At 41.6% G+C, this 17,500-nt stretch overlaps 2 protein-coding genes across 2 annotated transcripts in view; one reads left to right on the top strand and one right to left on the bottom strand.

Annotated features, from left to right (window-relative positions):
• LOC308330468 (indian hedgehog B protein-like) overlaps positions 1 to 4,731 on the top strand; it is a 10,508-nt gene extending 5,777 nt beyond the window's left edge. The window contains exon 4 of the mRNA XM_080785338.1: positions 1,841 to 4,731. Coding sequence (XP_080641464.1) covers positions 1,841 to 2,577 — 737 coding nt within the window. The 3' untranslated portion in view covers positions 2,578 to 4,731. The remainder of the gene's footprint in view (positions 1 to 1,840) is intronic.
• Positions 4,732 to 5,496: 765 nt separating this feature from the next.
• bin1a (bridging integrator 1a) overlaps positions 5,497 to 17,500 on the bottom strand; it is a gene marked incomplete at its 5' end in the record, with an annotated part of 22,774 nt that continues 10,770 nt past the window's right edge. The window contains 7 exons of the mRNA XM_080785786.1: positions 5,497 to 8,928; positions 10,434 to 10,535; positions 11,046 to 11,120; positions 11,270 to 11,326; positions 12,300 to 12,815; positions 14,859 to 14,879; positions 17,004 to 17,081. Coding sequence (XP_080641912.1) covers positions 8,827 to 8,928; positions 10,434 to 10,535; positions 11,046 to 11,120; positions 11,270 to 11,326; positions 12,300 to 12,815; positions 14,859 to 14,879; positions 17,004 to 17,081 — 951 coding nt within the window. The 3' untranslated portion in view covers positions 5,497 to 8,826. The remainder of the gene's footprint in view (positions 8,929 to 10,433; positions 10,536 to 11,045; positions 11,121 to 11,269; positions 11,327 to 12,299; positions 12,816 to 14,858; positions 14,880 to 17,003; positions 17,082 to 17,500) is intronic.

The following is a 17,500-nucleotide window of genomic DNA, read 5'->3' as shown; positions in this document are numbered from 1 at the left end:
CCACTTTGGTCAAACAAAACCTAAAACATGCCATGACATGTACAAATTTAAAGGAAATAATGCCTGTCGTCCAGGCATGAACCTAGACCATGAACTTTACATAACTTTCATGGAGAACGAGTTATAAGACTAACTGTATGTAAGTGGTCAGACACAATTGTAATCCAGAAGGGGAAAATAAAACATTATGATAGACAGACAGATAGATATATAAACAGACAGACATGCATCTATCATCTATTTACTGTATGCTGCAACCTCCAACTCATCAAATGAGCTCATGCACTTGCTGATGAGAGCAGCATTTCTCACACTATTCTTCTTCTGGGGTTGAATCCAATAACCTTTTCCTGCTCACTGCAGTGCAAGCAGTAACATTTTGTTACCGTCTTGTGATTCCTTCATTTGTATGTTACATGTTCATGATTGATTTGATCATGCCTCCTATTTCATGTGTTAACAATCTACCCTGAGATCTGCACAAAGATAAACCAGTCCTTCAGCCAGAGTCAAAGTCTCATCTGCTTTATAGATCCCTTGCTAAACTACCATAACCTCCAGATTCAGCCATCAGAGACGTTGCATGCTACAGAGCAATTTTTTAGTTTTATTGCTAGGAAAAATGCAGGTTCAGACAGAAACACTCATGTCAAAGTAGACCATTTATAGCAACAAATGGAACCCAGTTAGATTTGGCATTAAAGGCTCCGCTAGCTAAGCAGCATGATAAGCAAAATCAGGGAATGTTAAGCAACCCCCCCCCCCCCCCCCCCCAGACTCTGATCAAAAGGTTGGGGTGGTGGAGGCAAGCAATTGAAACGTAAATTGAAATGTAGCATGAAACCGTATTTAAACAGATTTGTAATCGGAGTATGGAAGTGTGAGATAATGATCAGCTGAGATGTGCTGACTGACATCTGATTACAGCTGAGGCGTGCAGACTCCCATGCCCCTGTAGGAACTAATGCTGTGCTTCATTTTGTATTAACTTCGGTCATTGCTTCTACTGTATGCCCCAACCACCTCTCTCTGAAGGTTTCAATCTCCCTTCACATTAAATTAATTAAAACTAATGTGAAAAATCACACCTGTGTGAAGTGAGGGGCACTCTTATCATCATACGTCATCATACATCATCTCATTCTCAAGTTCAACCAATGGCACATCTCCCACCCAATCACGTCGGCCAATCACAATTTACGTCCTCACTTTTGTCTTGTTTACACACCTTTGTCTTCAATGTTTGTGTTTACACACCTTTGTCTTCAATGTTTGTGTTTACACACCTTTGTCTTCAATGTTTGTGTTTACACACCTTTGTCTTCAATATTTGTGTTTATACACTTTTGTCTTCAATGTTTGTGTTTACACAGACCCTCCAAGCCGGACATAGGAGGGGCTAGCGCCCCTCAAAATCACATTTGCGTGAAGTGAGGGGCGCCCACTGTATTTATATCGGCCACATGACGTCTTACATCGTCATTCAGTGGTGCCCTGTCTACAAACATTAACATGGCAAACGATTTATGTCTTAACAGGCTCTAAAGTGTTTTGGTGCTCCAAACATTAAATTCCATAGACTTGGTTGGCTCTAAAGTGCTCCCTAAAGTGCTCTAAACAAACATTGTAAATATCCTCAAAGTACATAGACTTGGCTGGCAAAAGATTTACATCATAAGTGCTCTAAACAAACATTAAAAATCCCATTGATTTATGCCATATGACGCAATCTTCAAAAGCTATGCATTGGAGGGGCTGGCGTCCCTCAAAAAATAAATACTACGTAATAAAACGAAATAGACTAAAAGGAATATTTTCTCTCTATACTGTATATCTACAGAACATTCAGTGGCAGCAAAAACGGGTGGCTGTTTCCCCGGCGATGCTCAGGTGATCCTAGAAGGCGGGGCCACCAGGCAGGTTCGTGACCTTCACCCAGGCGACCGTGTCCTGGTGTCCTCCACATCGGATGGACGCGGCCCGCTTCTCTACAGCCCTGTGCTGTCCTTCCTGGATCGTCAGCCCGGCGCCACAAAGACCTTCTATATCATCGGAACAGCTGCGGGACACGAAGTCACACTCACTGCTGCACACCTAATCTTTGTCATGGACAGGAACTGCACTCAGGGGTTAAATGTCCAGACAGTTGAGGGGCCATCTTGGGCGTCCAGAGGGGAACGTGGTTCTTGTCGGGCAGGCAGTGCAGATTTAAGGACGGTTTTCGCGAGCGAGGTACAGCCAGGACAATATGTGCTGACGTCGCAAGGGGGAGCGGGGTCCGAACCTGCGCTGTCAGCTGTCACGCACGTTGGGACGCGCCGGAGCACGGGGCTGTATGCACCACTGACACAGCATGGTTCTATAGTGGTGGACTCCGTTTTGGCATCCTGTTATGCTGCTGTGGACCAGCATCATTTAGCCCACTGGGCCCTGGCTCCGTTGAGATTCTTCCAGAGTCTAGTTGGAGCTTCAGAGCCACAGAATAACGGGTTGCATTGGTACCCATGGGTTCTGCAGAGGCTGGGGAAAATGCTACTGGGACCTGAACATTTCCACCCCTGGGGGACAGAGGAATGATTCGTATTGGTGACTTTAATTCACCTGATTTCCCGTGCTGGAGCACTGAAGCAAAGAGCACACTGTTCGATCTGTGCAGAGGAAGAAAGGTGTTGTGGGATAAAGCAAAAGGCTGTGGTTTTTCTAGTGTATAGTACTGACTTCAGCCATACAGACAATGAAATCAACCTGCTGGTAACTGCTTTACTTGACTGTGGCCTACTTCATGGTTTGCCACATATGCCAAATCTGGGGCACAGAGGAGGAGGGCTGCTCATGGGAGACTGACCAAGAGGAGCATCCTTTCGTCATCTAACAACCTGCTGCAGAGGTTTATACATGAGAGGATTTAATCTGTGGGTGAGACAAAATAATTGTTTGATGTATTTATAATATGTTTTTTTTTTATTCACCTCTGGATGCTTCAAAGAACAAAACCATGAACTGTAACCAAGAAGCAAATTCCAAAACGTTTTTCCACAAAAAAGAAAGAAAGAAAAAAAAAAACACAGATGAAAACATACTTTTGCTTAGTTACTAATATTTGTACTGTAACAAACATTGCTCATGAAATGAATCCGAAGAATGGTAGTTGTTTGCCGGTAGCTGACAGCATAATGTGTTGTCCACATAATCAAAATGTCCCTGGTTCATTTGTGACGGGAGACCTGTGTTTCATGTCTTCTGCCATTTCTGTCCTCTATTTCTTGTCTCTCAGCACTGTCCTGTCTAATTTTAAAAAAGCCTAAAAATTACACTAAAAACTAGGGCAATCTAGAGGTGTGCACAGTTGAGCCATGTGGCTCATCGCCAAATGACCTCAGTGTCCTAAAAACGGTCCTTTCATATAATGCAATCATCCTTCTACGATGAACAGTGCACAAGATATGAACGACATTGTGCTAATCAATCATTTACCTTCATGAACTTGACCTTTGACCACCAATAGGTCAGATATTTAATTATAAATGTATTATATGAAGTGTCATGAACTTCTATTGTGATTTGAAGACAATGTAGCGTATTGAGTCCTTCAGAGTTTTCAGACACACACACACACACACACACACACACACACACACACACACCCACGTTATATCACATGTTATATCACAAAATGTTCCTTTAAAATAAGTTAATCTAAATGCCACAGCTCTGGCAATGCAATGACAAGCAAACTCACTGACTGTCCAGGTTTAGCAGGAATTTGCAAAACATATCTTAGCTTGCACTGTACAGCAAACCTCACTACAAGGTGGTACACACAAAATGTACCCATTTTGAAAGCACTCATTGTGCGCACCACAATGCACTTCTCCTGTGCTCTGGACCTCCCTTTAGAGAACTGGAACATGAATCACCCACTTGACATACGTACATGAGTTCTGTATTGCAATATGTATGTATATATTGTTCAAAGTGCTGATGCAGAGTAAATGCAGAACAGCTGCATCATGGGGTCTTCTGTGATGGCTACCAATTTAATGTCAGTCTGTTCTTCCATGCCTTTTATCTATTTTGACAGTGAGTGTGTCTCAATCTGTTCTGACTTATATGGGTTCATATAATATATATTCATTTTTTTTAATCGTTTTTTGTTTGTTTGTTTATAAAGAGTTAATATTTTGGAAAATATTTTATGGTTGAAATTTCAGGTATCTAAGTAAGGCATACACAACTCTCAGGCTAAATCAAACTACTGTATTAGGCAAGAGGTATGCAACATAATCAATCACACTTGTCTCTCATATTTAATGCTTAAATAGAGGATTTATTTAACAGGTCTGATCCATGTTATGGTTGTTTGTTGTACATCAACTTTCATTCAAGTATCTGTTGGATTTGCAGAGGTGCAGAAAGTCAGAGTTTAACTCAGTTAACTCAGGATTCAGTTAACTAAGTATTTGAAAAACACGTTATCTGTATTAAAGAGGGTTTAAATCATAGGGTTCAATTCAATTTCTATGAGATGATTGTTGAGTATGCTTTGTGTAGGTACTCTATGGAACTCAAGGCATTCTTTTCTGTGTGTTCAAAGTTATGTTAAATATGTATATTAAGCTACATTTAAACTATTTAAAGTTCTATTTTTAAAGAAAGTTGTGTAAATGTATTGTTATTTGGTCCATTCTGTGCATACAAATGGAAAATGAAACATAAAGTTGTTCTTTGTAAACCTGCCTTTTTGAAAATGATCAGAAATCAACCTTCCTCCTCCTCCAACCTCCTATATTTTTGCAGAGCATTACTTTTTATTTTTACAGTCATATAATACTATGCATGCCTGGCTTTCCAAAGCAATCCGATTTGTTGCCCCACAACCATTTTGGCAAGCACACATTTATGTACAAAAATAAATACAGCCCAGATGTTAATAATCAAATGGCTGGTATACAGTATGTAATTATAAGATAGCTACTAAGAGTATCCTGATGGCACAACCAGTGTACACATACATAGATTCTTATGATGACATCTGCTGGTTCAAATCCAACTCTCTTGACCCACATCATATTCTTGCTTTAGTGTGCCTGACAAGGCCGACATATGATAGCAGATCTAAAAGCTCACAACTTGTAGATTGCCGTCTGGTGGAACGTGCTTGTCTTTCACCTCTTACTATAATAAAACAGAAATGCCTAAAAAACTCTAGACTAAATACAAATACAGTCTATGGCCAGTGGTTCTAATAAGCATTGTGAACACATCAACAGCTGTGGTGTGAGGGTGGTCTGCAGTGAGGTTTCAGCACCACGGACAGAGTCACAGTAACACTACCCTCTGTCTTCCTGCATGTCTGTTTTCTTTCCCCTGAGTTGGTGGAAACTTCACATTGAGGACAGCGCACCCTGTTGGTCTGTTGGCTGCGTGTCCTCTCACAGCAAAGAAAAGCAACAGCAAAGGATGAGATTTTAAATAATCTTTATTACTATTGGTCAGTTAAGTACAGGAAAAATGCTTTAGTCCTATCCCATTATTTGTTATAGGAAAATGACTTTTCCAATACAAACCAAAGAGCCAGGTCAAAGTAAAACATTCACTTATCGTGTTCAAATATTTGAAAAAATGTGGGAACAAATGTGAGGAGTGATGATTTACCTTCATGTGTAGGTAGCATTACCACATGTGAAGACATCACATCTCAAGTAGTTCAAATATTAGAGACAATAGGAAAATAATTCTACCTGGGTCTAGCACATATCACTTTTAACTTTGTGTCCAGTCTCCAATTCCACATGTCTACAACAGTGTTAGGGCTACAATATACAGGCCAACATTTTGAGGCAGAGATTAGCATCTTGGGAGCATTTGGGAGTGCAGTGGATGCATTATCGATAACTAGCACTGCCTCAGAAGGTGGTCTACATATCATTGCCTTAAGTTAAGGGGGTTCACACAACACATGGGAACTCAGCATGCTCACAGTTACTCACATACAGGAATGAATGACTTTATAGAATATGTATCTGTCATCACAGCTTGGCAAAATTACACTGATACACAACAAATGCACAATAACACCTGGAACTGTAATACCAGCCAGTAGGAAATGGACTTGCGTGTTTTGAGTTTTCTTTATCCAACGAGAAATTCTCCCTGTAAAACAGATAAGTCAATCACCACTGCAATAGGTTGTGGTGATATCATCTCATAGTATAGCCCATAGATAAATAGCTTATTTCTCTCAAACAAAATACATTCTCACTCACGAGTGCTTGCTTTCAGTTGCACACGTGTGCACACACACACACACACACACACACACACACACACACACACACACACACACACACACTACCCACTGACTCGCACAAACTTATTACATTGAGTAACATACTGTATCACGAGAATAATGACTCTTTAGTGAGTGATTGATTGAATGAAGGGATATGTAGAATTAGCTGTGTTGATAGCAACAAACCTAACAGGGGTACAAAACACTCCATTGCATCTTCAGTTGGCAATTCCATTGACATGTTATATTCAGCTGTACTGTAGCCTATATAATCATTGCTTGGCAGCATACAAAAATAAAAGGAGTTGCTCTGGTATATATCCATTACCTTCTGGATTTGAGTATAGTCATAAACAGGATAAATATCTTCAGCACATTTCTGTACATCTGGCTCAGTTATTGTATTATCTGATTATTAGCATTAGGGAATTATTACTTGGTTCCCTGCCTAGCCACTGTGTTAGCTCCTGACATTTGTTGACTGGATTTGTTAACTAGGCTGACTAATGCATAATAGTACTCCACAATCCTGTTGATCCACTCAATATGGCCCCAAACATACCCTAAATATGTACATTGATAACTTCAATATCAATGTATTGAGTTTTTTTTATTATTATATTGGATTCCTACAGAGCGTTTTGACTAGGGTGGATCCATCTAAGTTATTAACTGCACACTGGTTTTCAACATGTTTGTAGCATTTTTATACCTTCATAATACTTAAACAAATACAACAGCTACAGGCCCTTATTATACAAGTAAACATCTAATGTAGGAATGAGGAAAATCGACTAACTACTGTAACAGGCATATGCACTTAGGGGATCATCACCAATCTGGCAACCCAGACTGTGACATATGACAATGGTCAGGGAGAGCAAGTCATTAGACCTGACAGTCCTGTCACTAGCACAGAACAGGGTTAGAGATGTGAGAGAGAGCCAACACAGCTTCCATCTAAATCAAATGGTCTATGGCTGGTTCTTATGTTAACAAAAACATTGTCTCAGACAGTAGTTTATAAACCTGTTAAGGAGTAGTGGGCTAGATAGAGTAACTAGGGCTGGGAAATATATTGATATTATATCTCTATCATGATTTAAAAATAGATGTCACCCGGATATGATATTATATGAGATGCAAGTCTTGTCTTTTCCTCGTTTAATAGGCTGTGTTACAGTAAAGTGATTCCACCTGACTCTTCTGGTTATTTATGAAAATATCATTGTGAAAATATTTTGTGAAAGCATTAATAGCCATCCGCACAATATTGCCACAATATCGAGCTATTTGGTCAAAAACATTGATTTTGTTGATATTGCCCAGCCCTAGGAGCAACCACGTGATTCATGAATCATTATCTATAATTTATGTAACTTTGCCACTAGTGATCCAGGGTTCAGAGCTGACTGAATCAATCTTCTGAACCTGAGCATGAGAGACAGCAAATTAGTTTCCCCATGGCAATTCCTTATGGTTTAGCTAAATTCAGTTGTCACCTATAGCCTCGGTCCCATGCAGCCTTACTCATCTGCGAAGAGAAAAGCCTGGTCACAACCTAAGGCAGAGACGGTATCGTCGTATAAGTTTGGACCGGAAAATCCGTCAGATGTATTTCCCACGGATACAATCTTTTTTCGACCACTTGCACAACACTTCTTTCATTCGCGGAGAATGTAAAAGGATTTGTAAAGCGTCAACGTCATTTCCTTGAGCGGAGCTTCCACCAAAATCCAGAAACTTCCGCCCAAAATAAATGATACCGTCTACAGCGTAGGTCTTGCCCAGTGTGGTTGTCACCAAGGCTGGTCATCATTCAGCAGGGTAGCCTAACTCTCACGTTTGAGACCCAGAATGAGTGAATACTGAGGTACTGGCGGCAAACCTTTTCAGTAGTTTGATGAGCTGACTGCATGTTATGAATGATTTGATAAAGTTCTAGAAGGAACTCTTTGCTAAACCTGGCATGGGGGTTCAGTAATTGTACATTATATGTACGCACTTTAACTAACCTTACTCCTAATCAAGGTCAGTGGAATGTGTCTTTAACAAGTTTATGACAAAACATCTGTAATGTGAAAACATTACAACATAACTAGAGCGGTGGCAGACACAACCCTGCACCTGTCCTGTACAGACAGGATTTTAAAAACAATTCCTCTTGTTTGGAGTGGAGCAGCAAAGTAGACGAGGTGGAGCAAGCCCTGTCAAAAGTGAGACTTCTGCAATGGCTACAGCTGCAAAGTAAAATTCTGAAAGTTCGTTTGACTCTTCTGAGTTAAAAGGAAATCTCCAGATTTAGCTGTGTGTGGTGTTAAAAAGGGGGAAGATAACTGAAAGGGCAGACGTCCACTGTTATCACGACGCAGCAGAGACCGTTGAAGTACACATTTTCAACCAGGGCTAGTGACAGCTCTGCAAATATGGCCAAAGTCCTAATAAGGATTCATCAGGGCAGGAAGAGGATACGAAGGCGAGGAGAGAGAAAAAGAAGAAGAAGACAACGACGACGGAGGCATATTCTCTCCTTTTCACAACCTTTGGGTGAAGTTTTCAGGAAATACCCCTTTAAGAGCTTTTTCTTTGTTCTGGAACCAGTCGTCCTGCTTCATGCCCATTAGCCAGCCTTCATCCTGAACACACACACACACACACACACACACACACACACACACACACACACACACACACACACGCAAATGCAGAAACAACAACACAGCAGTATTATTTTTGAATTACACACCATTTAGTTTTAGTCCTATTTTTGTCATCTGAATTTCTTTTGTCTCAGTGTATATATATCAAAATCGTAGTCTTTTTGTAGGGGTGTAACGATTTTAACAGCGATACGATGTGTATCACGATAAATGGTTGACGATACAACATGGATGATATTGGTTAATATTTTTCGATGCAGTTACTATATCGTTATCGTTATCTTTTACTTAAGCCCTAACCACACCAAAGGGTCAAGACGGTTTTAGCGTTGTCCCTGCGGTGTGATATGTCTTGTTGCACGTTGACCCACGTTGACCCTAGTGATTCAACGCCCAATTCAATGGCCCAAACCACACCAAACCGAGACTGTTTTAGCGTTAACTCCTTGCAACCATTTGGACCCAAGGAGGTGACCCTCTGGTGTGGTTAGGGCTTTAGTCTTAATGCAATATTTAGTCTAGTCTTTTGAATAACACACCATTTAGTTTGAGTCCTATTTTAGTCATCTGAAATTGTTTAGTCTTAGTCTAGTCTTAGTCGACTAAATATCAAAATCTTAGTCTTTGTCACACCCCTGTCTTAGGCGAGGGTCGTATGAACATCACAGATGGCAAGGCAACACAGTATGGGCAGAGTTTATTTATTTCCCAAGTGCAATAAGTGACGTCAAACAAAGGAGCCCATATGTCTCCTCAGAGACTGACACCCTTCTTTGACCAGCTCCAGAGAGCAGACTGACTGACTGCCGACCAGACTGGGCCATTTCCTAGAGCTATATACCCCCTGGCTCCTCCCACAACACAGGACCAAATGAAAAGAGGGGTAAACATGATCCACAACATGTTAGTCACTCAAAACAGTCACAAAACAGTTACATATATATTTATATTGCAGTTGAGCTTGTAGCTCTGTTATCTCACAAAGTCTTTAGTTTTCTAAAGTCCTTTTCCAGAGTCCTTTTAGACTCCACTGTCCCTCAGCGACAAGCAATCCTCCCCATCCCTAGAGGTGGAGTTGGTTTGGCCCAAACTGGCCAGTTAAGCTGTCCCCACTTAAAGTGACAGGACACATTTGCAGGAATCTGATGAGAGCGGTGTGTGATCCGTTTGCTGCTTGCTTATAGTTGTTTTGGCATACTCTAACAGTGCGCGCTACTGAAAGGCATGTAAATGTAATTTAGCAAACAGTGACAGGGTGGGGTCACACTGTCACAGTCTTAGTCAACAAAATGATCAATGCAACACAGTGATATATTGTCATTTGTCAAATATATACACACAGACATGCATGTGTGTGTGTGTGTGTGTGTGTGTGTGTGTGTGTGTGTGTGTGTGTGTGTGTGTGTGTGTGTGTGTGTGTGTGTGTGTGTGTGTGTGTGTGTGTGTGTGTGTGTGTACGATGTGCTGCGTTGGGTGCGTACCTGTTCTTCTGGGTTGTCAAAGGGAATGACTAGCACTGTATCTCCAGCCTTCATTTCCAACTCATCTGAGTCATTGGCAGCGTAATCATGCATCACCTGGATCTGTAACAGACAGGACAGCGTGTGTACATTGCCTCGGAAACAAAGGCCTGTCAGACTAATTATGGCAGAGTAGGCCAATAGTGGGGTTTCCCAGTGGATGGAGGCAAAAGGGGATTAAAGTGTTAGTTCGTTAGTTCAGATTTTTGCACTTGCAATTAACATAGTGGTTGCAAAGGTGTAATTTATTGCCTGAGTCCCATGGTGGGAGTTCTAGTCTGGTTTTGGTGAATATGAAGTAGTTCCGATCGTTTGGTGGGAGGCACTGGTGGCCACTCATTTTTTAAAATCCACAAATTTCTTTATAGCGCAACTTTCTTTCAACTTTAGCCCCTCTGTCACATGGAACTATTTCTAGCAGTTTGTGCTGCTGCTGGCGTAGTGATACTGGACACAAAGAAATAGAGTACCCCTAGCTGTCCAAAGAACAGAAGCCTTGGTAAGGGTAACTAATCGTCGATTACCCCATGCGGGACACCGAGGTTTGAATCCGGGTGGAAACTTTGAAATTACCTTGAACAGCATTCCTGCAGGCATTTCCTGTGTCTCTGATACTCCATTGGTCGACTCTGCCACTACTGTTGGTGTCTAGACGGAAAAAAGGGACGTTTTCCAAGCATGTGTTTGAAGGTGATTATGGTATCTGGCTAACATTTGGGGAAAAAGGACACTGGAAACGGGATCAGTTGCCACAATAACATCTGGGGTACTAAGTTGTAATCTATATTCACACTGACCTCCTCAGGTGCCGTTTCATCTTCTGTGACTTCTGCTGCTGGAGGAGACGATTCACCCTGTGAACACAGATGTACAGAATTAGAACAGTTATACACATGTTAGAAAGAGAGAGAGGGAGGCTATGGAAGCCCACCACAAACAAAATTTGTTCGTTTTTTCTTGGAATTGAGACTTTTTGTCACAATAAAAACAAATTGTAATTCATGTTAAAATGTTGTATGCAAATGTTGTATGCAAAACCATACATCGCAATTGAACTGAAAATGAACATATACATTTTTGCGATATAAAGTCATAACTTTTTTTTCTCCACAGTGGTTGAAACAGGCTTCCATAGGGGACAGACAGAACGAAAACAGAACAACATACTGTAGGTACAGTTACAGTAGATGAAGAGACAGATGCAACAGAGCTAATAGTACGATGGCCTAAACAAAGGAGCTGTAGTTTACACAGGCAGCTGAGCAGGGTCAGACAGAATAGACACTGAAAACCTACAGTACAGTAAAGATATGCACATATCCAGCAATGTTTACTCTTTATGTGTATTTGTGATGAGCAGTTGCTGTGATAAGGCACCGCAAACATTTTCTGACAATTTCTTTTGAGAAGAAATATAGTGCCGACGGTCAGACCCAGGCTTGTTAAAACATAACAGGCAATGCCGTCACGCGCGAGGAACAAACCGTAAACAGACTGTAGCATTGTTCATGTTCATCCAAAGACGTTCGGATTGAACTGAGTAGCTATGGCTATGGACAACTAACCCTCATTCATTCTGTCTTTTACATACGTACGTATACTGTAGGCTTACATCAAAAAGAAACCCCTGATCCCCCCCCACCCCCGTCAATGCATCAGCCCTTTTAATGCATTCTGCACATCTGCCTCTCAATATCCCATTGTATCCATTTCTTTCTCTATATCGTCTACCCCACCCCCACATTCCACCACCACGTACATCAAAAGTCGATGCATCCATTCTGTTTGTCCAGATGCATCTCTTTTTCTCCCCTCTCCTTGGTTTACCTGACCCTCCTCATCACCCTCAATGACTGCAGCCGGAATGGCTTCTTCCTGGACCACTTCTTCCTGGACCGCTTCTTCCTGGACCGCTTCTTCCTGGATCGCTTCTTCCTGGATCGCTTCTTCCTGGATCGCTTCTTCCTGGATCACTTCTTCGTGGACGGCTTGTTCCTGGACGTCTTCTTTGTGGACAGCTTCTTCCTGGGCGGTGTCTTCCTCGGCGGCCTCGCCCTGAGCCTCGGCAGCGGGCGCCTCGTCCTCCGGGGAGGAGGGCAGCACCTCTCTGACCGGCAGGGTTCCGTCATCGCCCCAGCCCTCTTGGGCCGCGGCCACGGGGTCCATGCGAATCGGCTGGCTTCCGTCGTCACCCCAACCGTCCACGGCAGCGGCTACCGGGTCGTAACGGACAGGCTTTGTGCCGTCGTCCCCCCAGCCTTCCGCAGCGGCCTCCATGGGGTCATAGTTGCGCTGAGGGGGAGGTTGGACATGCTCCTCGACCTCGGCACCTTTGTCCTCAGGCTGAGGAGCAAAATGGCCGAGGGGTTGCGGAGATGAGTTGTAAGGTTTGTTTTGCATTATATGAGGAAGGGGTTCAAATATCAAAAGTCAAAAAGATTTTAAGGCATTGTGGAGTCACAGATAAGATTTATGGGAAGAATGGTGGGCAAGGCTTAAAGAGGCAAAACTTAAACAAAGGTTTAATGTTTAGTAGGGGCAAGCAATTGTGAAATTGGTGGAATATTAATGGGGAATTCAAGGAAAAGCCAGGAAAGGTTGTCAGAATGGCAAACAAGGCTCATGGCTCACCAAGCCATAGCATTCAGTTTTAAAAGTGGACAGAATGGATTGGGTATTTGGACATTAAATGATATGGGTTAATAGGAGGAGTTCCACAGCAGATGGCATTAAGTCATCACCATGACATTCGGTAAGGTTGATGTGGAAGGAGAAATGATTGCCAAGAAGGGAGGTTTCAAACCAAATAAAAAACAAATGGAGAAAAGTAGGGATGGCAATTAAAGGCGCGCAGGGTGGGGAGGGTTGGGGGGGGGTTCGGCATTGCAGGCTTCTCCAATCAAAAGACAGATGCTGGCTCTTCTGTGTTTGGCAGGCATGGTTTACTATCCCAGTTATGTTCATAATTATGGAGAAAGGAGAAGGTTGCCATGTAAGAGTAGAGGTGTCAGTCCTTTTCTGCTCTCTTTGATTATTCCCAAGCATGAATACGGCAGCAACTAAACGCTTTCAGACACATATCTCTTACAGCCAAAGGGATGGACAAAAGGGTTAGAAAATGGTCTGATGGTTAACCTGAAAGAAACACTCAGTGAAGTTGCCCAGTTGAGCTAGACATAGACGTATAGGTTTAGGAATCGTAGCTTTGCATCCACTTTGCCATTTCTATCCCTACCGGTAAGAATTCTCAGGATGCAAAATGATGCAAATGATACCAACCCACAGAAGAAAGATGGTTTTCAGCTTTTGTGAGCAACTTCACTTAACTTAAAAAAAATCTAAACAAAAAAAAAACTGTCCCTGTATGTCGCATGTAAACAGTACAAGTGGAACATGTGAACATACAGGGAGATGAGGAGGAAGGAGGAAAGGAGGTCGAGTATCTCGTCCAAGACTCCAAGGTCAATTCAGCTCCAAATCAGTCCACCATGGAAGGGATCTCAATGTCATTTTCCACAAATTTGTGTTTGAATGAAAATGAACCAACTATAGGCACTACACAAAACTCTTGTCACAATGTTTACAGTTAAAGGGTTTTTCTCCAGTGTGGACACGTAAGTGTTGCTTTAGGTTAACTGACTGACTGAAACTCTTGTCACAATGTTTACATTGGAAAGGTTTTTCTCCAGTGTGGACACGAAGGTGTTGCTTCAGGAGAGATGAGTTTCTGAAACTCTTGTCACAATGTTTACAGTTAAAGGGTTTTTCTCCAGTGTACACATGTTTAATGAACATCGAAAATAGTCGATCTACAAGCTGTAAATGTCCCAGATTGACAGTGGTTAATGGTGTCATCTATCCAACCTTTAGTACCATTGGTAGTATACTTATACCTATATAATATAGTGTATATTTATACTCTACAGCTACTACTACAGCTGTACAGCACACTGCACAGTGATTTCTAAAGTGAAACTGAATTGAGCCATTGTTGATGTAACTCACTTCCAAGGTGTCTGATTGTGCTGCAAGACAGCTACCCCTTGCTTTCCGCACAGAGCAGTTTTCACAGCAAGCAACGGACACAAGGATATGGTGAACAGAAACAGATTTCAGAAGAAAACAGAGTGACAGCCATTGAACAAGTCCCTCCTGAGTCCCGAACTGAGTCAAGCAATTCTTTCTGCAGGTGCTGTAGGGGTATGCAAGTATATCAAGTGAGACTTCTATAATGGCTGCCTATGTAACATGGTCAGTGTGGATGATGTTGATGACGATGATGACAACGATGACAACATGCTGATTACAGGCAAAGACTTTGAGTATAATGGCGATGGTGATAGGGGTACAGAATAATGCTTATGCTAATGCTATGCTTATGCTTACCCACGAGTCCCAGGATGCAGGCTGCAGAGAATAGAGTCAGCAGAGTCAGAAGAAGGTTCATACTGTACATACTGATGTGTCCAATGAATCACATTGGACACATCTCGTCATTCTCGTCTAGCCCTATTGCATTCACTAACACACTACAAATGCAGATCCCATGCTCTAAACCCACACAGCCTCAGCAGTGGTTCTTCAGAATAGCAAGAGTACAAACAAGCAACGCATAAAAAGAAGTAGAGCTTAAATACAAAGTGATCAAATTTCACACAAAAATGCCCTACTTAACACACAAATAATGTATTGCATCTTAAACTCTTACTATTCTCTAAACATCAGACTACTACAGTAATTTTAAACTTAATTTGCATCTATACCATTGAGTATACTGCCCCCAAAACCAACCGATGAATAGCACTTTTTACTAGTCTACTGTACCTATACTGCACTGTAAACGCATTAGCGCTTTTTTATATATAGCCACACTGTCGATGTTGAGACTAGTGAGGACCTAGTGGACACATTTTCATGATTGGCTGCCTCTAGCGCCTCTAGTCTTTGGGGAATAAAACCCATAGTCGGAACGATGCAACGTGAAGCTGTGTCCTCTAAGCCAATGGAAGATAAAAACCCAATAGTGAGCTTGCTGCACCTGGCAAAAGTGGTATGTATGTATGGTATCCATAATTATAATTGGCTGTTGATGGTGACATAATTAAAATGTGTTTCAATGTTGGGTGGGTAAAAGGTAACGTACCGGTATGTACTGTATGTATAGTATGTATGTATGTATGTATGTATACAGTATGTACAGTCCCATTCTGTTCGTCTGTACCAGGCTGACATCTACAGGTACCTTTCAAACCCTTTCCTGTGAAAAGTACCTTTTTGAGATTGAGGAACAAAGATATACGGGAATCCACTGTATGTATGTACAAAATGTATGTTGGTAAGACCACCCTTATTGGTTGTTGATGGTGACGTAACTAAGGTACGCTTAAAGGTAGGTATACGGTCAATAACAGGTCTAAAGGATTTAGAACAGCAGTTGTAATAGACATTAGTAGCAGTACTTGCGTGCTCTGCATGTAGGCCCTGTATGGCCTACTTGTGTGCAAGGCTCAAGTTGGCACCTCGACAGAGTGCATTTCTAGTTTTTTACTGTAGCTTTCTTTCTTCTTTTTATGTTTTTAATAGCTGTGCCTCTTTTGAATGTGTCTGATATTTTTAATTTGACAAGCCACATGAGTTACAGAGAACTATTTTGCTCCCATGTATGCCAAGTGTAAATTATGGAAGTGACAATAAAATTGATTCTGATTCTGAGTTGTCCGGAAACAAAGGACTTTCTCCATACAAAGTATTACAAACATAACATACAGTAGCATAACATTGGCATTGGCAGAGTTGTTGTAGAAAAGGTATGACTAAAGGTTACAGTGGATGGAGATTGGAGACCTGGCAGTAGGAATAAATCAGTCTATATCCACTATTACAAAAAAAATGTCTCATTCAAAAAGCAGTATATTTGACTCATTGGTATTAATTTCTTGTGGGGCTTATGCCGTGGGTGTGGTTTAGTGGTGTTTGCTAGCACAGGGAAGTTAACGTTTTCCTCAGGTATGCAGGAAGAGAAGTGAGAGCACAGCAAAGTATATTGTCTACAGTTCATGCCACAATCCACTGGTGGTGGTGAACTGGACTGAAGCAGAGCAGCTACTCCAGGTCAAACAAGCTCAAGCTTAACAAGTGACCTCATCGTGTATCCAGATATATGTCTAGCTTGTTTCAAGATAGTTTAAATCATTGTATTTGACTAACAATTGCCAGAGACTTTGTAAGACATATAACGTTCTAATCTTCTAAATCTTCTCCAATAAACAGTAGAATGGGGTTACTTCACTTAACTGTTACTTGTTTAATGTATCCAGGTTCTTTCTTGAAACAGGCCACATTGCCATAAAACAGGTGAAGCTTCTGCACACCGCATATCGACCCGTTCATAGATCATTTGATTTAAATATAATGAAAGAAGCTTTGAAACACCACATAATGTGTCTGGATATAAAATGAAACCACTTGCTTAGCTCCCAGCTTTCACAGAGTAGGTCTGTACAGTCTATGGTCATGCTGTGAGTATTCCACCTGCGTGACCGTAGTCGTTGCTGTGTTCAGAGAGTCCAGATCCATGTCCAACAGGTTGCTCACTGCAGGACTGTCAAACTGACAACGACAACGGATAGGATAGACTTAAGGCCTATTCATCATACTCCAGTTTTCGGTGATGAGGTGACCACAGAAACGGTGGTCACCTCATCACCTAAAACTAGAGTATGATGAATAGGCCTTCAGTGGCTAACAGGGCAGCACAGAGCCAGTATAGGAATAGAATAGAATAGAATTGCGTTTAGAAGGGAATGATAAAAAGGAGAAGAGAACAGTAGAATGGACTATAGCAGAAAGAGGTAGAACAGAACAGAACAGAACAGAACAGAACAGAACAGAACAGAACAGAACAGAACAGAACAGAACAGAACAGAACAGAACAGAACAGAACAGAACAGAACAGAACAGAACAGAACAGAACAGAACAGAACAGAACAATAATGTAGCAGAATGAAGTACAATAGACTAGAAGGAGG

Source organism: Protomyctophum bolini (assembly GCF_963924005.1).
Source record: "Protomyctophum bolini genome assembly, chromosome: 16".
Classification (NCBI taxonomy): domain Eukaryota; kingdom Metazoa; phylum Chordata; class Actinopteri; order Myctophiformes; family Myctophidae; genus Protomyctophum; species Protomyctophum bolini.
Note: the sequence above shows the minus strand (reverse complement) of the source record. Positions and strands in the feature narration are given on the sequence as shown.